General features: G+C 39.9%; 1 protein-coding gene and 1 long non-coding RNA gene across 4 annotated transcripts in view; both read left to right on the top strand.

Annotated features, from left to right (window-relative positions):
* Nucleotides 1-27,759, top strand: part of LOC138358443 (uncharacterized) — a 236,345-nt gene that overhangs the window by 191,203 nt on the left and 17,383 nt on the right. The window lies entirely within an intron of this gene.
* Nucleotides 1-27,759, top strand: part of jp (junctophilin) — a 128,891-nt gene that overhangs the window by 91,289 nt on the left and 9,843 nt on the right. The window contains exons 3-8 of one of the 2 annotated variants that reach the window (XM_045759379.2): nucleotides 15,569-15,738; nucleotides 17,187-17,294; nucleotides 17,748-17,921; nucleotides 21,756-21,914; nucleotides 25,369-25,544; nucleotides 27,152-27,270. In XM_045759379.2, the coding sequence (XP_045615335.1) occupies nucleotides 15,569-15,738; nucleotides 17,187-17,294; nucleotides 17,748-17,921; nucleotides 21,756-21,914; nucleotides 25,369-25,544; nucleotides 27,152-27,270 (906 nt within the window). Of the gene's footprint in view, nucleotides 1-15,568; nucleotides 15,739-17,186; nucleotides 17,295-17,747; nucleotides 17,931-21,755; nucleotides 21,915-25,368; nucleotides 25,545-27,151; nucleotides 27,271-27,759 lie in introns of both variants that reach the window. The other variant, XM_045759378.2, reaches the window with a different exon arrangement.

Below are 27,759 nucleotides of genomic sequence, written 5' to 3'. Positions count from 1 at the left end.
TAATAACCTATTGGGATGGAGGAGAGTTGTATCTGAATGGGAAAGGGAGGGGATCGTGAAGGATAGTCAATGGGAAGGATAGGAGGGGGGAATGGGAGACTTAAAGAGGATGCGGGAGGGATAAGGGATAGGAGGGGGATGGGGTTAGTAGGGATGAAGGATGTTAGGCTACGTAGCTGTTTTGAGAATGTGGGTGACGTGAGCCACGTTCCTGGTATTATCGTGCATCACCCCTCAGTTTCCTGCTGGTGTTAACGACCAGTTATATTTGGCAAGTCGTTTTTTTTTTTAGTCCCTTGGAGCCCCGTCATGCACCCCGGGATAGATACTTGGCGTGTGTGTGTGTGTGTGTGTGTGTGTGTGTGTGTGTGTGTGTGTGTGTGTGTGTGTGCGTGTGTGTGTGTGTGTGTGTGTGTGTGTGTGTGTGTGTGTGTGTGTGTGTGTGTGTGTGTGTGTGTGTGTGTGTGTGTGTGTGTGTGTACTCACCTAGTTGTACTCACCTATTTGTGCTTGCGGGGGTTGAGCTCTGGCTCTTTGGTCCCGCCTCTCAACCGTCAATCAACAGGTGTACAGATTCCTGAGCCTATTGGACTCTATCATATCTACATTTAAAACTGTGTATGGAGTCAGCCTCCACCACATCACTGCCTAATGCATTCCATACGTTAACTACTCTGACACTGAAAAAGTTCCTTCTAACGTCACTGTGGCTAATGTGGGTACTCAGTTTCCACCTGTGTCCCCTTGTTCGCGTCCCGCCAGTGTTGAATAGTTTAACCTTGTTTACCCGGTCGCTTCCCCTGAGGATTTTGTAGGTTGTGATCATGTCTCCCCTTACTCTTCTGTCTTCCAGTGTCGTAAGGTGCATTTCCCGCAGCCTTTCCTCGTAACTCATGCCTCTTAGTTCTGGGACTAGCCTAGTGGCATACCTTTGGACTTTTTCCAGCTTCGTCTTGTGCTTGACAAAGTGTGTGTGTGTGTGTGTGTGTGTGTGTGTGTGTGTGTGTGTGTGTGTGTGTGTGTGCGTGTGTGTGTGTGTGGGTGTGTGTGGAGGCTCCTGGTCTTGCACCTTAAACACGCTCATTAGTACAACACTGTTATTGATAGATATAACATACAGGTATACGAGCGAGAGAAAGAAAGAGAGAGTATGTATAAACAAAGAGGGGAAAGGTGTCTAAAACAAATACTGTACAACGAAAGACTTGTAAACATTCGAACACTGACTAGAACACTGTGTTCACCCCTCACATCAACATTCGAACACTGTCCAGGACATTGTCCGAACGGACACCGACACATACCCACTACGCTGCCTCACTTAATAATGGTGTTATCATGTTATCTTCTCTCTCACTCTACCGGTGATAGCAAAATAACGTCTATTGTGTCTTTTAGAACACTGAACGGCTTTCTAATTTAAATAGAAAATAATATTTAGTAATGAACGGAAAAAGGTAGTCTGTAGTAGGCTTCGACACGCAGACAGCTTCAGTAACACGCAGACAGCTTCAGTAACACGCAGACAGCTTCAGTAACACGCAGACAGCTTCAGTAACACGCAGACAGCTTCAGTAACACGCAGACAGCTTCAGTAACACGCAGACAGCTTCAGTAACACGCGGACAGCTTCAGTAACACGCAGACAACTTCAGTAACACGCAGACAGCTTCAGTAACACGCAGACAGCTTCAGTAACACGCAGACAGCTTCAGTAACACGCAGACAACTTCAGTAACACGCAGACAGCTTCAGTAACACGCATACAGCTTCAGTAACACGCAGACAGCTTCAGTAACACGCAGACAGCTTCAGTAACACGCAGACAGCTTCAGTAACACGCAGACGTCTGCAGCTACACGCAGACATCTGCAGCAACACACAAAGAACTAAGCAGTTGTTTTCGATTAAGAAATGACACTTGACACTATTGATAACTACAGCCTCGTCCCTCGATTACACAAAAAACAAAAGTTTTTGCGATCACAAATCATGTATTCCCGTGAATTGTAAACCTTCATGATGAATGTGAGTATACATGGTATGATATTGGGCTCCAGGAGGTTTGATGAGGGTGGCATCCTGGCTGAGTCAGGGCCCAGGAGCTACATGCCAACTGATGACTGTCAGCACAGCTTTACACGTAGTTTGTATAATCCTGAATCAAGCTACAGCGTCTCTCCAGCCCTCAGCATACCTCCAACCCTTAGTATACATCCAACCCTTAGTATACCTCCAACCCTTAGTATACCTCCAACCATTTATGCAGAGAGTCAGAATTCGGCTCAAAAATGACGCTCAGGAGTCAATTTTCCGACATTTCAGATATTTTGAAAACTGCAGGGGGGTTTGGGCAAAATATGACCCATCGCCGTTTTCATAATTGGCATATTTTCGTTTTAAAAAGTCGTAATTTGAAAATGAAAATAGGTGCAGAGTGTCCGAATTCGGCTCAAAGATCACGCTCAGGAGTCAATTTTCCGACATTTCAGATATTTTGAAAACTGTAGGGGGGGTTTGGGCAAAATATGACCCATCGCTTTTTTCAGTAATTTTCATATTTTCGGTATAAAAAGTCGTTATTTGAAAATGAAAATAGGTGCAAGGAGTTAGAATTCGGTTAAAAAATCACGTTAAGGAGTCAAATTTCCGACATTTCGGTTATTTTGAAAACTGCAGGGGAGTTTGGGCAAAATATGACCCATCGCTTTTTTCAGTAATTTTCATATTTTCGGTATAAACGGTCGTAATTTGAAAGTGAAAATAGGTGCAGAGAGTCAGAATCCGGCTCAAAGATCACGTTCAAGAGTCAAATTTCCAACATTTCAGATATTTTGAAAACTGCAGGGGGGTTTGGGCAAAATATGACCCATCGCCGTTTTCAGTAATTGGCATATTTTCGGTATAAAAAGTCTATAATTTAAAAATGAAAATAGGTGCAGAGAGTCAGTATTTGGCTCTAAAATCACGCTCAGGACTCAAATTTCCGACATTTCAGATATTTTGAAAACTGTAGGGGGGTTTGGGCAAAATATGTCCCGTCACCTTTTTAGTAATTGGCATATTTTCGGTATAAAAAGTCGTAATCTGAAAATTAAAATAGAACCAGAGTGTCAGAATTCGGCTCAAAAATCACGCTCAGGAGTCAATTTTCCGATATTTCAGATATTTTGAAAACTGTAGGGGGGGTTTGGGCAAAATATGACCCATCACCGTTTTTAGTAATTGGCATATTTTCGGTATAAAAATCGTAATTTGAACAAGAAAATAGGTGCAGAGGGTCAGAACTTGGCTAAAAAATCATGCTCAGGAATCAAATTTCCGACATTTCAGATATTTGGAAAATTGCAGGAGGGTTTGGGCAAATTATGACCTATCGTTGTTTTCAGTAATTATCATATTTTCGGTATAAAAGAACGTAATTTGATAATGAAAACAGGTGCAAAGAATCAAAATTTGGCTCAAAAATCACGCTCAGGACTCAAATTTCCGACATTTCAGATATTTTGAAAACTGCAGGGGGCTTTGGGCAAAATATGACCCATCGCTTTTTTCAGTAATTTTCATATTTTCGGTATAAAAAGTCGTTATTTGAAAATGAAAATAGGTGCAGAGAGTCAGAATTCAGCTCAAAAATTACGCTTAGGAGTCAATTTTCCGATATTTCAGATATTTTGAAAACTGCAGGGGGGTTTGGGCAAAATATGACCCATTACTTTTTTCAGTAATTGTCATATTTTCGGTATAAGAATTCGTAATTTGAAAATGAAAATAGGTGCAGAGAGTCAGAATTCGGCTCAAAAATCACGCTCAGGAGTCAAATTTCCGACATTTCAGATATTTTGAAAACTGCAGGGGGGTTTGGGCAAAATATGACCCATCGCTGTTTGCAGTAATTGGCATATTTTCGGTATAAAAAGTCGTAATTTGAGAATGAAAATAGGTTCTTCCCTCCGTGTGGTCATATGGCTTTTGTTCCTATGTATTTGTGTCTCTAATTTCGTTTTCGGCTTTATCTTTTCCTTTATTTGCTGTTGGCCTTTACTTTCCTCTCCAACGTAACTTACCTTGGTTTATACTTTCATCACGCTGCTGCCTTTGACTCAGTTTTCATGTTATACATTTTTCTCTCACACGGTCCTCTCCTCCCTCGCCCCGCCCTTTCCACCTGACCTCTTTTGCTCCTTCTCTCTTACCTAATAATGACTTTCCTATTCCTCTTCCTCGACGGGAGACATCTCCCGTCACGCAGGGTGCAGTCGCACCTCCACAGATCTCCAGTATCAGCTCTTGATACTGGTAATGGCTCAAAAGGGCCACCACTTACGGGCTATTCATGCCCGTGCCACCTTTTGGGTGGCTTAATCTTCATCAATCAATCTCTTCCACACAAGTTGTAGCCCCGATCCTATGCCAGGTAAGTCCACTCCGGGCTCACCATAGCCCGTGCTACTTGGAACTTTTTGTTCCCAGTAGCTGAATTTTAAACAACAACAATCATCTTCCTTATTGTTTACGGGCTATTCATGCCCGTGCCACCTCTTAGGTGGCTTAATCTTCATCAATGAATCTCTTCCTTGGCTTCGACTTGACGAGTGTCCACGACGGAACAAAACGGTGTTCGTTTCCTCTCACTTCATGTGTGTGGGTTGGTTGTTTTCAACGACGTTGTTGTGATTTAGTCTCTGCCTAATTTACCTATTTTTAATAAGTAAATTATGAATAATAATATCTAAGAAATGTTGTTTCTTGCCTTCAGATGCTCGCGTGATAACCTGGCCCCCTTAAGCTGTTAGTGTTCTCAGTCACAGTGATGGTGTGTGTAAACAAACTCCTGCTTGAGTCTGAGGCCGTGTTCGTTAGGTCGATTTTATTTTTTCCTTGTGTTCGTCTTCCTTGGTTGCCATCTTGGCAACAAGATGGCATTCATACCCATTCATATGGGTATGTCAACCCATTAATATCTGTGACCACAGACGCCTTAACTCATTCATATATGAGTTTCACAAGCTTCTGAAACTACTCCTAGAGACCCGAGAAGTTATATGCTTCCCTGTGTCGCTACCTGTGTTCATTAGCCTCTCTCTCTCTCTCTCTCTCTCTCTCTCTCTCTCTCTCTCTCTCTCTCTCTCTCTCTCTCTCTCTCTCTCTCTCTCTCTCTCTCTCGTCCATCCACTTACACAGCACGGTACATAGACTGCCGTGATTAAGGTCGGCGTTCGATCTCGGATAGTCAAAGTGGTTGGGCACTGTACCCTCCTCATTTTCCTTCCAAAGCCCTTTATAGTCATACTGGCTTAGCGCTTTATCCCGATAACTACCCCCTCCTTCCCTACTCCTCTCACCCTGTTCCACTCCTGAACTCACAATCCTACGCTTCATCCTCACCTCTAAGCTTCCCTTCATATAAACCAACCACGTAATACTTAACCACATTAAAAACTTTGACCACATTCTTCATCATTTGTTCTTCATTTACTCCCTCCTCCCCCCCCCCCCATACTCCTCGCAGCGATTCGAACTTTTATTTAATTATAAATAAGAATGATAATAAATATAACAATAATATCGTTCAAAGCACTAGAGGGATTTGAACCAGCGTTCTGGTGACTCCCAGACACTTGCCTTAGCCCACTCAGCTACAGTAATAATAATGCACAGAGTAATGACACTAATGTGATGTATCAATGGGAAAATCCGTATAGGAGCCGTGATGAGGGCTCGAACCTATGCGAATCTGGGGTCTGGGGCGTGTTCGTGGGACTACCCACCGCATAGATTCGAATCCCCATAATGGCTTCTACGGACTTTCTCAATAATTAATAATAATAATAATAATAATAATAATAATAATAATAATAATAATAATAATAATATGCTATAAAAGAGTCTGGTAATGATACTAACGCAGAAAGACACGAACGTTGGTAATAGTTAACGTTAGCAGTGATAATACTGAGACTTGTCTGCTTGTAACCACCCCGTTGGAACCCTCGCCTGCTTTAGCTCTCGAAAAAGTTGCACAAATCATTTAGTGAGAGAGAATGTATTTAGATGTGCAATTTTGATTAGATATCACACGTTTAGACGTGTTATCACGTAATTTGTTTTGCACACTTTGTTAGCACACACTAAACTGTTTTGTAGGCACCGTACGCAACCTGCTATTGTATTATTGTTGCAGTATCTCAATCACAGTGTCTCCTTCAGCAACAGAGTTAGCAGTGTAAGATAATTGTTCACTTTAACATAATTAATATTTTAAATAATTTCTGAATGTGAATGTATAGTCAAATTATCTGGGTTCGGCATAATAGTTATTCTTTAATTGATAGACTGTTACTTGTTATTTTCAAGTTAATTTTCATATGTGGTAAGAATATGTAAAATATTGTAAGGAATATTTAACACTGAAAAGTGTGCCCCGATTTTCTGTGGATATATATATATTGAGAGTATACTCTTAGACATGTTGTCCATCCATTGTCCAGCCTCACAAGACGTCTCATATTGTCCATTGTCCGGTCACACGAGGTTTCTCATACTGTTCATTGTCCGGCCTGTCCACACGTGATCAGTAGTCTGCCCTGACAAAGTTTCGTGCATTATGATACCCTGTAGAACACGAGAGTGGATAAAGGAATTTCAAAACTCCAGGTAGCTCATACCGGCAGGTCTGATGGGTCTATTGACTGGACATTCAATAATGTAGTGTGAGAGATGATGAACCGAGTTTCTACTCACAGAGTTTACATATGCGTATTATTTGTTTTTATTAATACGTATGTTCACATATGTGCATTTGTGCAGCTGTCCTGGACTATATGAAGGGGAGTACCGTGTGTCAAAAAGCTAGCTACGTGATGCTAAAAAATCCCCATCACACAGGATAGTTAGTCATACAGAGGCATTTGATAAGTAGTCTGCATTGGCAAACTCTGGGTGCATTATGAGGATATCATCATCAACACAAGAGTGAATAAAGTAATTGCAAAGCTCCAGGTACCTCATGCCAACGGGTCTGAATGGTCTAATAACTGGGCATTTGGTGATGTAGTGTGGGAGATCATGCCGCAGTTCCTGCTCACAGAGTTTGCACCTGGAGTGCTCAGGATTGGGAGATCTGTCACCTGTAGCCACCTGCCACATGTAACGGTAACCCAACCTGATCCTGGCAAGCACTGTGTCGCACAGTCTGGTCGACGTTTTGTGCTGCCCATAAACATAGGTTTCAGATCTTAACAAGTCATAGCTTCTTATACTGATGCTTTCAGGTCGTTGGGAGTCAGTAATTTCCCTCCTATCAGACCTGAGTGTTTGGAACAATATAGTTATCAGCAGAGATGGGGGATACTTTGGTCTAATTCAACTTTATTTTTGTTACACGCTAATTTGGCTGCAATGTCTAAGTCATCATTATGATGGGTTATATTTATGTGTGATGGTATCCATACAAAGGAGATTCGAAACCCTTTACTCTGTGCAGCGATCAGGTCATTTATAATTACTAGTATGAAGTTCTTGCTGTCGATCTTCAAAGTCCGAGACACGGGCGGTAAAGGTCTACGGAACGATTCAGCCGGTTTTCAAGTATGTCTGAGATAAGTCGCAGGATCCAGCCGGTGTCCTTCGTGCAAATGGTGCAACGACCTCATCTTAATGAAGTTTTCAAAAGTTAGCTTCAAGACTTAGCCGAACGTGACTCATTTCCGTTCCTTAAACACACCAAGGCGTACACAAGACGCACGATCAGGTGAGTACACACACACACACACACACACACACACACACACACACACACACACACACAATACCTCACCACTGCGTAGGAAATGTAGATGTTTATCTCTCAGAATGTTTGGTAATATGCTTATTGTTTGTGATGTGTGTCTATGTATGTATGAACACGATGTACTGAACGGGGTGAGAATAGCTTGAGCTACCTCATCCCTTTGTGTCTATTTTACCTCAATAAACTTATTTCAATTTCCTCACCACCGCCGTCATTGCAACACAAAAGTCGATGCAGCGAGGTCTTTCATATCTGTTTCTATTAAATAGTGCTTGTGTTGTGTTCCCGGCTCGATTTAGCATGTAACACCTCTCGGGGCAGTGTACCAACGAGTCCTTGAGATGGGATTAGGCATTCGTAACAACAACAAATTTAGTAGTTTTTTTTTTAGCTGGTTCCCGGTAAGGGCAAGCTGCTCATTCATGGTACAAGGATTCGAGTAATATTTAAGAGTCACCACATTCATGTCTGGAGTCACAACCGCAGCCTGAGGGAGGTAGTGAAGGGTGGAAGTGTTACCTTTCCCAGCGGGAGTCGAACCCATGACTTGTGGGATACTCAACCGAGTCCACAGTAATTTTATAATTAGTTAATATTTATTATTATTATTATGTTTGGGTTTATATTTATTTCACAGTCCTTTGTTAAGACTATAATAATAATAATAATAATAATAATTAAAATATCATGCAACTCACTAATGACAGAGAATATTATTCAATAAATTTAGAGGACTTCAACTTACCAAAATAAATGATATGCACTTAAGGGCATTGTTGCAAAGAAGTTGTCATTCACGCTTGCAACACCTGTAATTACCATTGTCATCTTTCAGAAAGAGTGTGGCCCTCAATATTTATAAACTACAAATATAAATGCCTAAGTGGGTAATTAAGATCCTAGAATAAAAACGTAATTTGATTTAATGGAGCATGTAAATCAGTTTGATTTCATAATACACCCAAACCAATACATTTATTTGCCTTCATTCTTATATCTCGTCGTAAGTATATATAATCATACAATCATATTCATTAGATATATGCAAATTTTGAATATACGAATCCTTAAAGAAAAGCATCTTATCTTGACCAGACCACACACTAGAAGGTGAAGGGACGACGACGTTTCGGTCCGTCCTGGATCATTCTCAAGTCGATTGAGAATACTTTAGCCACGTTATTGTGACTCATCGCCTGCATCTTATCTAAAACTCAAGATATGACAGATGCGTTCACCTATACAAGGAAATAAGATTAATATTTTCCTTTTCTTATAGTGAAGCTGACGACATATTGTGAACAATTTAGCTCACGCGATTGGTTAAGTTCGTTGAATCGTTATAGTTCTTTTTTTAACAAAAACTATTGGCCGTTATTTAAATTCCGAGGCGGTCATCCTCATTATATAGTAAAGGAATTGTGATACGAGAATTGAGGTGTTGCTGCAGTTATTGCTTAATAAATTCCTAATGCAGTTTCTGTTCAGAATTTCCGATCTTGTGGTACATTAGTGTGTGTGTGTGTGTGTGTGTGTGTGTGTGTGTGTGTGTGTGTGTGTGTGTGTGTGTGTGTGTGTGTGTGTGTGTGTGTGCCGTGAATGCATACCTGTTCATGCGTATGAAAGTTGACGTGTGTGATATCGCAGGCACGTGATTGTTCGTCCATGTGTGTGTGTGTGTGTGTGTGTGTGTGTGTGTGTGTGTGTGTGTGTGTGTGTGTACACGTATGCCTGGGTATCTGTACATGTGAATGTGTACCGTAGGCAGGAATGCTGGTGTGCGAAATTAGACACGTTGTTGGCAATGTTGTGTCCGGCGGCGGCCAAACATTAAAGAAAACGGGATGCGGGTGTCCTCCCTCCAGCCTGTTGCCACTGGCTTGCTCCTCTCACTCTCCTTGACTTGATACTGGGATTACTTCTGAGAGAGAGAGAGAGAGAGAGAGAGAGAGAGAGAGAGAGAGAGAGAGAGAGAGAGAGAGAGAGAGAGAGAGAGAGAGAGCCAGTCAGTCGACAGTTAAGCAAAAAGCCTAAAACTTCGAAACACTAAACACAGGTAACACCAGGGTATAAAATGAGACAAGGTTAAGAGAATATACAAGAGTTTCTTCAGTACTTATATTACACAGTTCCCGTTGAATTGTGTATACATAATGAGGCTGAGAATCTTTACTACAATTTAGTACTCTTTTTATTGCCGTGTCTGATGCCATTTTTATCATGGTGTATGATTGTAGTTTGTTGTAATGAGTAGTCAGTGAAAGAGGACGGAATAGGTGTTGATTATATTCAATATCTGAAGACAGCATACTGCATACTGGTAGTTCTGAGTCATCAACTAACACTAAAATTGTCTGAAATATAATTAGATATTAAGAAGCGTTGTATAACAATAAAATTAACTCTAAAATGGCCAGGAAAGCTATATCCAGCCGTGGATAAAGCGTAGGAATGTAGCTCATTTCAGTACTTAAAATTCACGAATGGTATTATTCTGAATAAAGTAATAATTTTTAATAAGTACAAATTCACATAAAAACATAAATAAAAAAAGTATGATTAAGAATTTAAAAAGTTCTAAAAAGCATAAAATATATGAAAATCTAAACGAAATTCAGGGCTTACAAAAGTTTCGCTTTTTCTAAAATAGTGCTTGAGGAGGAATATATTATGTCTCCATCTTCGCGAGGTCACAGGCGCCTTGACTTCTGCCAAGGACTTGAGAGGTAAACAAGATGGGATAGTTGTTTGGGAGCTTGTTTTGCATGCTCATACAAGTTGATTGAGGCTCAGGTGATCTCTGGTGCGTCAATGGACGCATAACAGGGCTTTGTGGGGAAGATCACACACCGCTGGTCTTGGAATAGAGCGAAACGTGCGCCTGTAGCGACGCCTGATGTCAGTCAATGATCGACTGCCCGTGTTGTTGAACAGTCGTCAAGGCCAGGAGGAACTTGTGACTGATTAATGAAGATTAAGCCACCCGAGAGGTGGCACGGGCATGAATGCCACCTTAGTGGCATTCTTAGTGGTAGATTTTTTGGAGTGAATGTGATCTTTGGTCGTGAGCCCGTAGTGGACTTACCTGACACAGGAGCGAGGCTGTAACTGGACTTATGACTGTGTGACTTGTGTTATATGAGCATCGAACGAGGTCATGAGAGACTGGAGACTAAACTTTATCCATCTTGTCGGGGATAAGACGCCTGCTGGTCTTATCGAGGGCCCATTAAGCCAACGACAGACCTTTACCAGGATGCAACCCACACCAGTTGCCTGACTCCCAGGTACTTATTTGCTGTGAGGTGAACAGAGGCGTTGGATGTAAGTAAATGTGACCAAATGAGTGGGCGGGGCACACTCTCTCTCTCTCTCTCTCTCTCTCTCTCTCTCTCTCTCTCTCTCTCTCTCTCTCTCTCTCTCTCTCTCTCTCTCTCTCTCACACACACACACACATACATTATAGGAGGCCTCGCGGCAGCGTGGACAGTGCTCGGAAGTCGCAGTCCTAATGGCCCGGGTTCGATTCCGGGAGAAGCGGAAATAAATGGGCAGAGTTTCTTTCACCCTGATGCCCCGTTCACCTAGCAGTAAATAGTTACCTGGGAGTTAGACAGCTGCTACAGGCTGCTGCGTGCGTGTGTTAGAGAGAAATATATGTAGTGCCTATAATAGAGAAAAATAAACTGGTTTAAAAGACGGGGTTCAAGAACTAATAGCTCGATTCTGTAGACACAAATAGTAAATACAAATAATAAATGCACACACACGCACATCTTTGTGTAGTTGTATAAGGATACGGATGAATGGAAAAAGAGTTACTATGAAAGACCAACCATACAAAATAGTCTAAAACGTGCCAACACATGATAACCAAACCACACATCAGAAGATGGAGACAAGACGACGTTTCGGTCCTTCCTGAAACATATAGATCACACGACTTCATAATGGTCCAGGGCGGACCGAAATGTCGTTGTTTCTCCATCTTCTGATGCGTGATTTGGTCAATATATCTTCAGCCACGTTTCTGCGACTCATCGTTTGCATACCAACACATCTTAAACAACAATTAAAAGAAGAAACGACCAATTTGACTTCATTTCAGTGCATCTATGATTTCAGTATCACTGTTTTCTGTGGACAAAGTCCCATTAGCAGTGGGTTGAAGGGTGACTGCGTCAAAATGTCTAATGGACAAAATACAAATACAAATACAAATATTTATTCAGGTAAAGTACATACATACAAGGTGAAATACAATATTGATGGATTTATAGAGCTAGTACATACAATGCCTAAAGACACACATCAAGTATTAATAATTGAATTAACTTTGATATCTATGCCAAACCGTCACTAGGTATATTAATATCTGTGGCGCGTAGCTTCGTCATATTCACATCGGTAATGGCAGGTATCCACAGCATACTCGCACCGCCTGGCCAAACATGAGGCCCTGTCATGTTAAATTAGACCGAGAGGTCGCCTGTTGCACCTGATTCTTTTGGCACTCGTAACCTGGCGTAACTCGTCCGTGTTGGACCGATAACATGACGTAACTGTTGCGTGTTGAACCGATAACCTGGCGTACCTCGTCCGTGTTGCACCGATAACATGACGTAACTGTTGCGTGTTGAACCGATAACCTGGCGTACCTCGTCCGTGTTGCACCGATAACATGACGTAACTGTTGCGTGTTGAACCGATAACCTGGCGTAACTCGTCCGTATTGAACCGATAACATGACGTAACTGTTGCGTGTTGAACCGATAACCTGGCGTAACTCGTCCGTGTTGAACCGATAACATGACGTAACTGTTGCGTGTTGAACCGATAACCTGGCGTAACTCGTCCGTGTTGGACCGATAACATGACGTAACTGTTGCGTATTGAACCGATAACATGACGTAACTGTTGCGTGTGGAACCGATAACATGACGTAACTGTTGCGTGTTGAACCGATAACCTGGCGTAACTGTTGCGTGTGGAACCGATAAGCTGGCGTAACTGTTGCGTGCTGAACCGATAAGCTGGCGTAACTGTTGCGCGTTGAACCGATAACCTGGCGTAACTGTTGCGTGTAGAACCGATAACATGACGTAACTGTTGCGTGTGGAACCGATAACATGACGTAACTGTTGCGTGTGGAATCGATAACCTTCTGTGTATGTAGTTTATTAAATCTAATATGCTGTACCTGTGGAGTTTCGCATCTGTATATTTCTGTATTTGAAGCACCTTACATCGATAACCTGCTGTAATTGAAGATTCGTACACCTGTTCTAGCTTTTATGTTAATTGTTGTATCTGTAGTGTCTTGCATCTGTAATGTTATTTAACTGTTGCAGCTTGCGCCTGTAACCTTGATTAGCTATAACGTTTTGCATCTGTAGCTTCTGTATTTGTAGCTTTTGTATATATATAGCTTCTGTACCTGTAGATTCTGTACCAGTAGCTTATTTTCGCTATATGTTCTGCTATCCCTGTAGTTTCATGCAGCTGTAATCTTCCTGTACCTGTAACTTGCACAGTCCCTTAACTTAGAATATTATCACTATATTTTTTAAACAATGTAAGGTCATTATCAGGGTAAATCGGTAAGCCAGTTGGACTAAATAGCACTTAAAAGGAATGTGAGAACAACGAACCGAGAGATATGACACAGAGAAGGAACAATGCCCAACTACTTGAACCGTTGGGAATTGAGCGCTGACCTGCAAGAAGTCAGAATGTGGCTGTGCCGACCAGTCCAAGTGCATGGGGGGTCAAACTCTCAAACATAATGGGCTCAGGAACACGATCCCAAAATTCAGTAAGCTAAGTTAATTAGTCTTGATAAGTTAAGTTACATGGTTTAATCGTGGTAGCCTGTGGGGTGATCCCTGACCGGCCAGACTCGAATCTAGGTTTATAATGATTTACAGCTTGGGGACCATTCAAGCTTTGTCATGCGGGGGTGACCCTCCATAACTGTCTGTTTAACTGTGTTTTTTCTGTCTATATTCCTGTTTGTCACCCCCCCCCCCTCCACCTCAACACTGAAGCACTGGAACAAAAAAAATGTTGCTCTTTGGTCTTTTGTGACTGATTAGTTTGTCGCCCAGTCCCTTCAGGAACTCCAAGAGATACCATTGATTCATTTACCCATGAATCAATGGTTTCCAAGCCGATCGGAGCAAAGCTATATTAATGTGTCCGACCTTTGTATTTTATGGCTTTCTGCGTTTCCCCTGAAAGAAGCAGCGCCACCCCTCTTCGATTGCACTGCATTGAAGGTAGATATTGGCCAATGTGGATGCGCATGTGTAGTCCCTCACCACTAGCTTGCCATCCTTCCAGAGAAGCATGGTGACCCCGTCTGGACGCTTCTGAGTGTCGTTGGGGCTGTATAATCATAATGTATACTATGTGGATGCGCATGTGTAGTCCCCCACCACTAGCTTGCCATCCTTCCAGAGAAGCATGGTGACCCCGTCTGGACGCTTCTGAGTGTCGTTGGTGCTGTATAATCATAATGTATACTATGTGGATGCGCATGTGTAGTCCCTCACCACTAGCTTGCCATCCTTCCAGAGAAGCATGGTGACTCCGTCTGGACGCTTCTGAGTGTCGTTGGGGCTGTATAATCATAATGTATACTATGTGGATGCGCATGTGTAGTCCCTCACCACTAGCTTGCCATCCTTCCAGAGAAGCATGGTGACCCCGTCTGGACGCTTCTGAGTGTCGTTGGGGCTGTATAATCATAATGTATACTATGTGGATGCGCATGTGTAGTCCCTCACCACTAGCTTGCCATCCTTCCAGAGAAGCATGGTGACCCCGTCTGGACGCTTCTGAGTGTCGTTGGGGCTGTATAATCATAATGTATACTATATGGATGCGCATGTGTAGTCCCTCACCACTAGCTTGCCATCCTTCCAGAGAAGCATGGTGACCCCGTCTGGACGCTTCTGAGTGTCGTTGGGGCTGTATAATAATAATGTATACTATGTGGATGCGCATGTGTAGTCCCCCACCACTAGCTTGCCATCCTTCCAGAGAAGCATGGTGACCCCGTCTGGACGCTTCTGGGTGTCGTTGGGGCTGTATAATCATAATGTATACTATAATGGTATATGTGTGTGGTTCTCTTTGTACCCGGCAACCCGGTGCGCAGCACAAATTAAATATATCTAATTTACAGCACTTCTCTTAACATAAATGTATGCTTGTTTTTTATTACTAATTACTGGTTCCATAATATTAATTTTGTGTACTAATAATAAACAAAGACGCCATCTTCCATTACCGGAGTCTTGGTAAATATATAATTAAGTTACGACATAGTTATTTTCCCCTATAATTTTGTATTATCATCATTGGACTTTGAGAGCGATGTTACGATGTTAACCTTCTCCTCTTTGTGTTCAAGTTCGGAGTTACAACAAGGAGAAGTTGTCGGTGTACCAATGGTGTAATATAGATGAGTTTAATCTCTTTCATTTACTGCATTACGTAGAACAGAAGTGGAAACTGATCTAGTTCCATTCACCTGGGCTGTATTGGTCTCGAACCGTGGACCCCACGCTTGTGAGGTCGAAGTTCTATCTATTGGGATAAGAGTAGTCTAAATAAGAAAAGTTTCCAGAAGCAGCCTTCTACTGCCAAACTGGAATTTTCCGATCAGTTTTGGAATGGAACTGATCTAGTTCATCCGTGCCTAGTCCTTCATTCTCCCAATGAATTTTATCTTTTCTGACGAAAGTTTCATCCTTTTCTGCCCCGCCACAGGAACGTACAAGGGCCAGTGGATGAGGGGTCTGAGACACGGGTATGGAGTGCGCACCTCGGCTCAGTTCGGCCAGGCTTCCGTCAGCAGACCCAGAGCCAACAACCACGGTTCTACCACCTCCCTCCGATCAGACGGTGCCGGAGATCCCCTCGCAGACAGAGACAGGAAGGTAAGATGGACTACTTTGTGTATCTCTCTCTCTCTCTCTCTCTCTCTCTCTCTCTCTCTCTCTCTCTCTCTCTCTCTCTCTCTCTCTCTCTCTCTCTCTCTCTCTCTCTCTCTCTCTCTCTCGTGTGTGTGTGTGTGTGTGTGTGTGTGTGTGTGTGTGTGTGTGTGTGTGTGTGTGTGTGTGTGTGTGTGTGTGTGTGTGTGTGTGTGTGTAAATCACGATAATTAACGTGATGAAAAATGTGAGTGTCAGATCACGGAGGAAAATTTGAAACAGGAATTTCCTTAAGTACTTTCGTATCTTAATAATACATCTTCAGAAAGAATGATTTATAAATCAGTAAGTTTGGACATATATAGGCAGGAGAGAGGGGTAAAGTGAAGTGAGGAACAATGACAAATATATAGATGGGATTAGATGGATTTAAATAAGAGCTGCATCATATGGGCTAATAGGCCCATACATGGATAATAAGATAGTGGATATTAACAATGAATTAGTGAGACAAATGCGTATCAATGATCCTACTGAAATTGCCCTTTAACTGATCAATCAAAAATGGATCTAAACTATATAAATCACTGCTAATGTTCAAATTACATGATTTTGTAATCTGTATTAAAGCAGATCCAATTATGTTCTTATTGAAAGTGATTTTACAATTTGTTATTGAAGAAGCCATCTCCCAATACATTTGGTGTGATTTTTCTGACAAATGAACAAAGCATTAGACAATTGGCCATGTCTTACAGAGTATTTATGTTGCGAAATTCTACATTTCAAATCTTTAGATGTTTGTCCAACATAGAACCTATTACAGTCTTTACAAGGTATTTTATAAATGACACAATTATCACTATTATTCACTAAATGAACAATAATTATTCAATTATTATTCACCTCTCTCTCCTGCCTATATATGTCCAAACTTACTGACTTGTAAATCATTCCTTCTGAAGATGTATTATGAAAATACGTAAGTACTTGAGGAAATTCCTGTTTCAATTCTTCCTCCGTGGTCTGACAGTTTTATATATATATATATATATATATATATATATATATAATATATATATGAAAGATATATATAATATATATCTTTCTCTGTATCTATCTCACGGTCTCTCTCTGAACTAGTATGTTACAAATTCGCTGGTCTTGCAAGCTCATAATTTGCAATCAGCCTGGGAATAACATTTCTTTGGCAGAGGAAATCACTGGAGCAGTAAATGTCATGGGTGTGGGTGCAGATGTAAGTAAGAGTGTTAACTTAAAGTTTCAAATGAATGGGGATAACACGATAGACTTAGGAGTGGGTAAAGAGGCTTGCGCAGAAATTGGGGCTTAAAGAGGTGGGTGTACTCACCTAGTTGTGTTTGCGGGGGTTGAGCTTTGGCTCTTTGGTCCCGCTTTTGTGTCACTCACAAACGGATCCTGGTGGTCTGCAGGTAGACGATGGGCGTGGGGGCTTCGTGCTACGGGCGAGGAGCGATGACATCCCCAGGAGGAGAGGTAGCCTTGGCGAGCGCCCCAGTAATATCAGGAATGTCTTCAAGGTGAGTCCCATACTTGTCTAGGTACATCCATTAATAATGATTAATATTATTAGAGCGTTGTAACCTCTCCTTACCTCTTCCCCTCTCCTTCCCTCCCTCTCCACTAGATGCACACTAGTACACAGGTAAACATGTATATGCACAGATACATGCAACTATCGGGTGCAATCAAGCTCGATACAGTTAAGACTCACTTACTCATACACACCAATTCATGCGCACAATTTCATGATAACTAATGTATTCACAAACATTTGTATGCATATCAGCAGTGTATAATATAATCTACAACTGCAAATGCAGTTTGTAAATCATGGTTAGTTGATAACTTTTCCACGCAATTTTCTTGCTTTCAACGGAGTTACAATAATTGTTGTCATTAGAGGTAGAATGCTTCCATTACCTGTCGTTTATATAAACCGAGTGATTCCACAATGTGAATACAATGTACAGGGGCTGAAGATTCGTCGCCAACGGAGCACAGGAGACATTCAGACGGGTCGCGCATCTGGCTCCATTCGTTCTACAGGATCTTCAGCTTCATGGATGTCGACGGACTCTGGTCAGTCAGCATATACAGTAGGCGACGTTCCAGACGAGGGCTCCAATGCTTCCTTCATCATCGAGGTAGGGTTGGTACGTGTAGCTTAGTAGTCGCCGCTGTAGACGTCCTTCACGGAGCCTGTGCTTCTGCTGCATCAGCCACAGCACTAACATAGAGCTTCTTCTGTAGCTTGGAGTATTACCACCCTCACCAGTATTTTCTCCGTTCTGCATGCGGTATGACATTATTTTTGTCAATGAGAGTATAATTAACATCCTCATTAATAGAGCTCCCTGGTATGTTACCAGTGATTCCTTAGATTGGCAGCACTTAAGTTGGAGCAGGCACTACCAGGGGAACCTAGTAGAGGTTAGACAAGGTCATCAGGGCCCCCGCATCTATGCCTCATCTAGCATCGCCTCAGTCGCTCTAATAGGACGTCCCTAGTATGTTACTCTTACCTACATAGACTGGCTTACAGCTTCACACACATTAGAAATGTATTCGCTGTGTAGAAATAGTCATGTTATTGTGGAGTCTAATAATAATTGTTAATATTATTTCTTAAGATGTAGTTCTCCTGTATTTTTTACTAGATTTTATTTTAACAATAACACAAATTTTTATTTTTGTTTGCAATGTTTCCTCTTTACGTTCTCTATATTATTTTCTCATTTTACATATATTTAATTTATTTATTTGTATATTTATTTGATATATAATAATGATCATAGAATTAAGAAGCTGAGCCTCTGGAATATTAAGTACAATTGATTCTAGTATATTTATATAGTGTATCTAGGTTCCTTTATGCTTATGTTATTAAGGATGATGTTGGTTTTACATGTGGTTTTAAGTTGAATATTTGACCAACTGAGCTAGGAAAAGTGACAGGATTGAACATTGAAGACGTTTATCGTCAAGATTCTGAGTTCAAATGCTAAGTGAAAGCCACGTAAGAATGTCTTGCTACTAAGATTTGAGCAAAAACACTTTTTCACATGTATGTTGCTTTTAAGTTATGCAGAGTCTGCAAATCTTGTTAAACTAAAAAGAAGAAAATGAGCCATAACCTGATTGTTTTACCCAAATACTGAATATTAGTTTGAGGTATTGCACTGTATAGCCCAGCTGCTATAACCTTGGACACATCACTCTGATCTAATATATATGCCAGTGTTATTACCGTAGAGGTCAGTCACTGTGATCTATTTGTTGGAAAATGGCTCTCTTAAAATGTACATTTTTAGCAGAAGCAGAAGCCTGTATCTCCATTTTTTTTTCTTAACTAGATGGGGTATCCAGTTGTGCTTGGGGTCTCTTTCCCAATCTCCCCCACTCTTCTTCTATCTCCTCCTCACCTCCCCCAATATTTTCCCCTCCTCTCATATCCCACCCTCTCCACATTTCTCCTTACCTCTCCCCATTATCACCCTCTCCTTACCTTTCTCCCATTATCACCTTCCTTCTCATCTCTCTCTCTCTCTCTCTCTCTCTCAGAAATTTTAATACTACAAACACCTGAAAAACTGCTAAACAACTCTCTGAAAAGTAAATCTCAGATTTCAGAATTCATAAGAATCATGGGGTCACTCTAGAAGCCGATATTTTATTAGGGGTAGCAATGAGGAATTGTCATCTTGAAAAGTTGGACAAGACTAGCCTCAAAGAGTCTAGCCTGCATCCTTGGACAGACAGACAGACAGAGATATTCTTGTTTATTAATATAGATTAATATAGATTCTATGAATCCCCAAGTCTGATTTGTAGTTTTGTACACAAGATCTTCAGAAGAAATGTAATTACCATAGTTACTTAATGTCTTAAATTCAAAGGAATTAAAAATGCAAAATTCCTGGGTTTGAACTGATGCCATGCTGGAATCAAGCAATGCTGTATTTGAAGCATATCTTGGATGTTAGATACAAATGATGGACTTTATTAATGGTTTTAGACTTGGGAATGACTGAGGTGTTGTTCAGTGCTCTATCACTGTTACATAACACAACTGTTATTCTCAATGCTAGAACCCCTCAATACAGCTCATTATTTACATTTGATGCTGTTAGCACAACTTTCATTAGACAAACACGTGGGTTTCATTCATTATTACAAGGGTTCAGTGGAATATTTACATTATTTGAAATAAGTCGGAGGTATAATTAATCAATATGAATGTTTACACATGTAACTATCTTCTCTGTGCTGGGGCAGAATCAAATACGCGTACAGTGGTATAACAGCAAATAATTTGAGATTCACTGCTGCATGTGAATTGGTGTTACATATTATTAATATACATTGCCAAATTGCCGAACTGGAGAACACACGCCATTCATTTCCAACAAAAGACTGCTAAAGTTTGATATATTTCATCATATTCAAAACCTTTAACTAATTAAATCTATCATTCTACCTGCTACTCGCCTGTACACCCCAAGTAACTTATTGCATTAAAAGGTTCATATAAAGTCCTGTGACCTTAACAAGTACAACATAAATGTACTTATAAAGAGTCCTATTGCTCAGAGGACCTGTCCCTCATCCATCCATGTTGTGATCTCAGCTAATTATATAAAGATTTGTTGACCAATATTATTATTATACAGTAATTATTATTACTTTTCTTGTTTGTGTTATAATTCTTCTTATTCCTATTCAGTTTAATAGGGCATAAACATTTAGTTACTGTATATTAAAATGATGGTTAGATCTAACTTAAACAAAATTGTAACAGTACTAAATCAATATTTTTAATTAATAACTTAAAAAAAATTAAGAAAAAAATATGAGTACAAAAGTAAAATCAAAAGTAATACTAATTTGTGTGATTGTAGAAGTGTTATGTATCCTATTTTCATTTATATAAATTTTAAATAGGTATTGAAATCTGAATTTGAGTCTTGAAGGATAGCTAGGCAGTGTTGAGACATGTAGAGGAAAATGAGGAAAAGATGCTACTACAGTCAGCTTGATGCCATATTTCCTGCTTCATTTTTACAGCAGTTTCTTATAGCTAACTGAAACTTCGGTATTTAGTAATAACATAAAAATAGAGACTAAGTGAAATAAATCTACTGGTCTTTGCAACACTAGCTGCATTTATTCACGTGTACAGTATACAGTACTGTATTATGATTTTAAAACTCGACTTGTTCTTCAGCTTTCAGGAAAATGTAACCAGGACTCATCATTTATCTTTGTAAGAAAAAGATTTTAATTAGGAATTGGCTCAGTCATTTTACGTTGTACTGTATGTTTTCAAAAATATTTGTGTTCAGTAGTATGGTGACCAAAACTGTACAAGTAAGATCTGATTATTGCAAGGTAAGGCTGTAGGATAGCATAGCATTACTTTTGGATAAGCATCTAGATATAAACTGGTCTCGTGCCATTACCTCTGTTGTATTATGACACGCAATGAGTGGTCCTTGCAGCTGCATTTGACAGTAAGGTAATTTCAATATTGAAACGTGTACAAAAAATATATATATTCAAAGAGGGATTCACAGCCTCTTCCTTGAAAAGGGAGGGGTCTCAGCGAGTCATTAAAGTCTTCCAGTCTCTTAAAAGTTACATTTTATGCCACTGAATCCCTCTGAATAACTGCACTTCGAATCTAAAACTCATCTATTCCCAAATCAAATACATTAGTAAAAGTGTCAGTATGTCCCTCTAAATATGAATACTGGTTGTTAAATGAGTGGTTCCTTCATTAGGACGATTATGGCCATTCACTTGGAATGGTCAGTAAACATTTCTTGGAAGGTCAGCATTTTCGATGATCAAAGTGTCTGGACACAATTCTTCCACACCATCCCCATATTCCAACTCTATTCTCCTATCACTTCCAATTCCAAATTCTATAGTTGTATTGGTTTAGCACTTTCTCCTAATAATGAATTTACCATGACTAGGATGAGCAGTTGGATGCCAGCGTTCTGGAGAACTACATGGGGGAGTGGAAGAATGACAAGCGGACTGGCTTTGGAGTTGCCGAACGGACGGACGGGCTTAAGTATGAGGGCGAGTGGTACAACAACAAGAAGTATGGCTATGGAGTCACCACCTTCAAGGTAAGTCAGTCAAGCATATTTCTTAGCAAGAGAATAACAGAACAAACTTATTTTATGATGACTTGTAAACAATACAGCACTTTATGATTTTAACAATATTGCTTTTTAACCAAATGGATTACATTATAACTCGACACACGTTTGTTCGTTTTCAAATACATGCGACAGTTGTAAAGCTAATGGGAGGGAAGGACAAAATTGGGCCGAGTGTGGAATGGGTGTATGAAGGTGAAGTGCAGTGTTTCCTTCAAGAATTCAGGATGTGGTGGCAGAACATAGGTCTGTTACCATTTGAAAGTTGAAGCATTACAGGTCCTTCTAGATGCAATAAGAAACCAACTCATTCAATTTCAAATCAGCCAACTGCATCAGACCAACCAATTACATCAGCTCAGCTGATTAAAATACTGTACAGTAATGTAATTAATCAATCACTCTGGTGGAACTTCAGGAATGTTCGCTCGTAACAACTGTATTACAGTCTCCTACTGTCAGGGATGGGAAGCCTATTTGGATTATCATGGTCTCTCTATGCCAATAACTGATCTTTTCCAGGGAGCAACCCACAACAGTCTCCTAACATGCTGAAACTATTTGACCTGCTTGGGAATCGAACTCGAATTCAATTACTTTGCAGCCAACTGCGTTAACCAATTGTAGAAGCTACGAGTTTGTACCCTTAATTGACCTGATAATTGATTTGGTCCTAAATATACCACCTAACCTAGTGCATCACAGAAATGGAAATATGTTTACCATTGAAACAGACAGCTGGCTTTGTCCTGAATTCCACAATTGACAGCTCATCTGTAAGCTTAAGGCCAGCATAGTATACTCTACCAACAAACTTAAAGAAACAAATAAGAGAATCCAAAAGGACAAAAAGAGAATATACACACACACACCTACATACATACATACATACATGGTACTCAATGTAACTCCGATATTTTTCCTTAATATAACATCCAACCTGATCGTAAAGTTCCCAGAATTGCATCCTGGTAAAGGTTAGTTGTTGACCTAGGGAGATCTTAATAAGCCTAACAGGCTTCCTATCCATGACTATGGGTAACCATATACAGTGCTGTACTGTATATGTAATTACAATACAGGTATTTTAAATGTTTTGTAACTTTTTTTTTAATTCATTTGGAAGACTGTTTCATATACAGTACTTTATTGGCATAAACAATTTAACTTGGGTTCAATTTGACTCAGGAATTTCAAAGCTATTTTCTTTCTTGTGAGAGCTCTGTGTATTCTGTACCATTCCTCTATGGTCTAACTTTTAAGTCAGAGTAAAAATTGCAGTAAGATCTGTAAGTGTAAATAGCAAAGGAGATTGTATACAAGATTTGTGTATTTACCATACTTACAGATTTGAACAGTTGTACAGTTGTACAGTGTAATGCAGAGAAACACAGTTGAAAGTAAATTATATATATATGGTGACAACCATTTATTTCAAACCTTTATCAGATCTTTCTGATAAAGGTGGGATGAAGGACGAGGTGGTCAAGGGAGTAAAGGTTGGGCGAGGGTCAGGGAGGTTAAGGTTGGGCGAGGGTCAGGGAGGTGAAGGTTGGGCGAGGGTCAGGGAGGTGAAGGTTGGGCGAGGGTCAGGGAGGTGAAGGTTGGGCGAGGGTCAGGGAGGTGAAGGTTGGGCGAGGGTCAGGGAGGTGAAGGTTGGGCGAGGATCAGGGAGGTGAAGGTTGGGCGAGGGTCAGGGAGGTGAAGGTTGGGCGAGGGTCAGGGAGGTGAAGGTTGGGCGAGGGTCAGGGAGGTGAAGGTTGGGCCAGATCAAAGTGATTATTAACTTGCCAACTCGACCTTCAATAACACTATACATACAAGAGCTGAGAAGTGTGCGTGTATTATGGTAATGGCTCTTGGTTCTTGTTCCATGATCTGGAAACAGTTCAGTGGTTGAGGGATAAACAAAATTCCTGGAAGAGAAGTAGTGGAAAAAATCATAAAATTATATTAAGATATTCAAATTCAAATGTTTATTTAGGTAAAGTACATACATACAAGGGGTGATACAGATATTGATGAATTTATAGATAGAGCTAGTACATACAATGCCTAAAGCCACTATTATGCGAAGCGTTTCGGGCAGGAAAAACACTAAAGACTAATGAGGCTAATATGCAATTGATAGAAGGGTGATAAACTGTCTTCAAGCATTCCTCTTCCACCTCTCCAAAGTTAAGTAAGCTTGTTTACCAGGATAAACTTAGCAAGACAGTATTGATAACTCTTCAAATAAAGCAAAACAGGGCAAATTTCATAGATGGTTAACACAAGGATAAAATGTTATTGATGTGTATAATATTTATCTCAACTGCTTAGAGATTCAGCAGGACACATGAAAGTTTGAAAAAACACATTCCAAAGCGAACAAGAGACCATCTTCCTAAGAATACTAATCTTTTGGAACCGTCTGACCATTGAAGCTAATAGATATAATTTATAATACTTCTAGAAATACTCATTATGAAGAATGATGGAATTTCAAATACAAATTAAAAGTGATAGATAATGCAGAAGCAGCTGGGGTAATTAAATACATAGGATCTGGAAAGCTATTTATATTAGTTCACCGAATAATGGGGTTTACATAATTATCATACATTAAAACTTTCACTAGAAAGCACAGCACAAATTGATTAAAAAAGGTGTATTATTACTGGTATTGTGTGTATGAGTAATTTAGTGTTTGTCAAGGAAGCATGGTGACCAGGTCAGGTGTGGACAGCATCTAAGAAACACCTGGCTTAAATACTGGCTACCAAACTGTCCAATGTTCTTGGGCAACTTGTTCCAAAGTACAGTACTGTACTGCTAAACATAAGTAGAGAACAATGCTATGGGAACGTTCTTGTCTATCTAGATGGTGAAAGTCAGTTGCAGCTTATTGTATATAGTCAAGGTGCCAGTTTCAACTAATGTGTTTAATATCTGAATGAACATTAACTCTGGACAATTACCTTTGTCTAGGTGAGTCACCATTTTAAGACAAAATCTTGAGTTATTTTACAATGTCCCAGTGGCACTTTACTACAATTCTTCTTTGAGGCTTAATTAAATGATTTTATAACAGTAACTATACATTTAAAGATGTCACTGAAATTTAGTACTGTACTACAATGCTTACTCCACAAAAGCTTGTGTGAAAATTTAAATCCTTTGAGAATTCATTCACTTAACTATCAAATGAGAATTTATATAAATTCAATATACAGTAAATCTTTCTGTATATTAATTTTTTCATGAATAAGCTACCTTTTGTATCTCAAACTAGATACCTATACATTGCAGGTACTGTTTTATGGTAGCCTTTTAACTGGGGCAGTGAAATGGCCAGTATTTCTGTCATATGTAAACTATCCAGTAACAGTCCTTCTCTCATGTAAATTATGCAGTAATAGACCTTCCTTCCTTCCTGCAGGATGGCACAAAGGAGGAGGGCAAATACAAGAACAACGTTCTCATAACATCTAACAAAAAGAAACACGTGTTCCTCATCCGCTCTGCCAAGTTCCGAGAACGAATCGAAGCAGCGGTAGCTGCTGCACAGAGAGCTGCAAAAATTGCCATGCAGAAGGAGGACATCGCCATCTCTCGGTGAGGATATCAAGTGATGGGAATGTAGGAGGGGCCAGGAGGGGAATGATTAGGGGAGAAGAAAAAAAAAGCAGAGAAAGAAAGTGAAGAACTGATGGGGGAGATAGGGACGTTAATGTTGAACAAGTGAAATGATTATTGAAGATTTAACAATCACAGCTGAATATAAATATCAGTCATAGATTTTTCATTAACATGCTGATTTTTTTCAAGTAGAGTAAGGAAGGGACCCACTTCTTAGTGAATAAACAGTGGTATTATATAATGAATGAATTATTTTGGCAAATGCTTGTACAGTACTGTACTTGAAATTCAAGAATGTTTTGATTGTGCATACTCCTTGTCATGACAGCAGTGATAATGAAAAAAAAATTCTTTATGGCCACTTATTTATACAACATATGCTGTATATAAAAGTATACATGGTACTATGTGAAATACAAAAGAGTATAAAAGTCTTTAGCTAGTACCTGTGGACAGAAGCATGTTACATTATGTATGCAGATTTAGAGCAGTAAGAGGAAAATTTGGAGTGTTGTCTGATTACATGACAGTAATATATAAGATTGAATGCTAGATGAGGAATGGTGCCTCGTGCAGATCTGTGGGGGTGACATTGAAAATTGATAAGTAAAGAGAAAATAAAAAATGTTTTTGAGTATTAAAGGTGAGTTGACAGTGATCTTTAAACAATTTATTGTCACACAAACGTAGAAAAACAAGAGAAAATGCTCAGTGGACTGAGAAAGTAGCAAGAGCATTTGATGATGATAAAAAAGGAAGTGGATTTGTGGATACAAATTGAGGAAAAAAATGGCCTAAAAATAGAAGTACTGTACTGTATTATGAAAGTAAAAGATTAAAGTAAAAAATAAGTTGAAAAAAAGAAAAACGATGAATGAGGCATTACACATCTGTAGAAAATAATCAGAAAGCTGTATGCTCCTTTAGAAACTATGAAAGTGAAATACTGCAACTGATGAAAATAAAATGAGAATATAAAAGATAAACATGTGAATATGGTAATTGATGCAGAAAATTATAAAATATAATGTGTGAGGTAGTTTGGATTGGGAGTAAACAGCCATTTTCTGAAGAGGTGGGAAGAATGATTGATCTGTTTGTACATAACATCTTAGTAAAACTTCAATCCTAGTCATCTGAAGGAGTATGCTGCTATGGATAGATGAACTGTTTAAATGTTTGTAGCACTTCTTATGCATAACGTGTGATGCCACTTTATATCAGTGATGTATAAGATGTAAAATTTGGTGAATATTTGGGTTTAATTTTTGGAAAGTACTATGTCTGATAGGTTGCTCCATTGCCTTTTCCAGGCACAGTCCTGCACGCCTCATGAGTGTGGAAACTGGGTATGGCAGTGATTACAATGATACCTTCATTGGAAAACTAAGTTATGTAGACTATTTCTGAAGCTCAGTGAAGTGTGGGAGATCTGCATGACACCATTTTCCTTCATATCATTTACGCTGCTTCCACGTTTTGCACTTAAGAGTTTTACGTGTATCCTTAGTATCAATATTTTCATTATTCTGTAGCAACATAAGTCTTCTGGAACTTTTATAATAAAACTCTTGCTCTTGCAGAACCGCAACAGCCCGTGGCAAGGCAGAACAGGCAGACATCTCAGCCGTTCATGCGAGAGATGATTCAGATGTGGCCCGTGATTTTGCTAAACAGTATGCTCCAGACTTTCACCAACCAGGTATGGTTCATTTCAGCTCTTAGGGGTTTACTTCATCCTGGTATAGGTAACTTCAAAGATCCTGAGATGCAGTAATAAGCCGAAAGTCCCAGCTTTGATTCCTATGGCAGGATAGAAGCATTTTGGCAATTTCCTTTCACCTGATGCCCGTTTACCCAGCAATAAATAGATACTCGACAGGCAGATGTTATGCATTGTATCCCGTGGAAAATCAGTAGTTGGCTTTGTGTCCCAGACTATGGGAAATATAAGGTATGATTCAACACACTGTATGGGTCATGTCAGCCAGCTATAATTACCTCAGCCTGGCATGGTTCACTTTAGCAGGACACTTCACATCAGTTTTATGCTCTTATAAACAATTTAACGTTTCATGGAGAAACATTCATGGCAAAAGACTGTTGTATCCAAGCATGGAGATCTCATCTTCAGAAAGACATATCTACTTCTGAGAAAGTTTAATACAGAGAAAAAAAAATACCAGAACTA

This window comes from Procambarus clarkii, chromosome 83 (genome assembly GCF_040958095.1).
Source record: "Procambarus clarkii isolate CNS0578487 chromosome 83, FALCON_Pclarkii_2.0, whole genome shotgun sequence".
NCBI classification, from domain to species: domain Eukaryota; kingdom Metazoa; phylum Arthropoda; class Malacostraca; order Decapoda; family Cambaridae; genus Procambarus; species Procambarus clarkii.
This window is presented reverse-complemented; position numbering and strand designations above follow the sequence as displayed.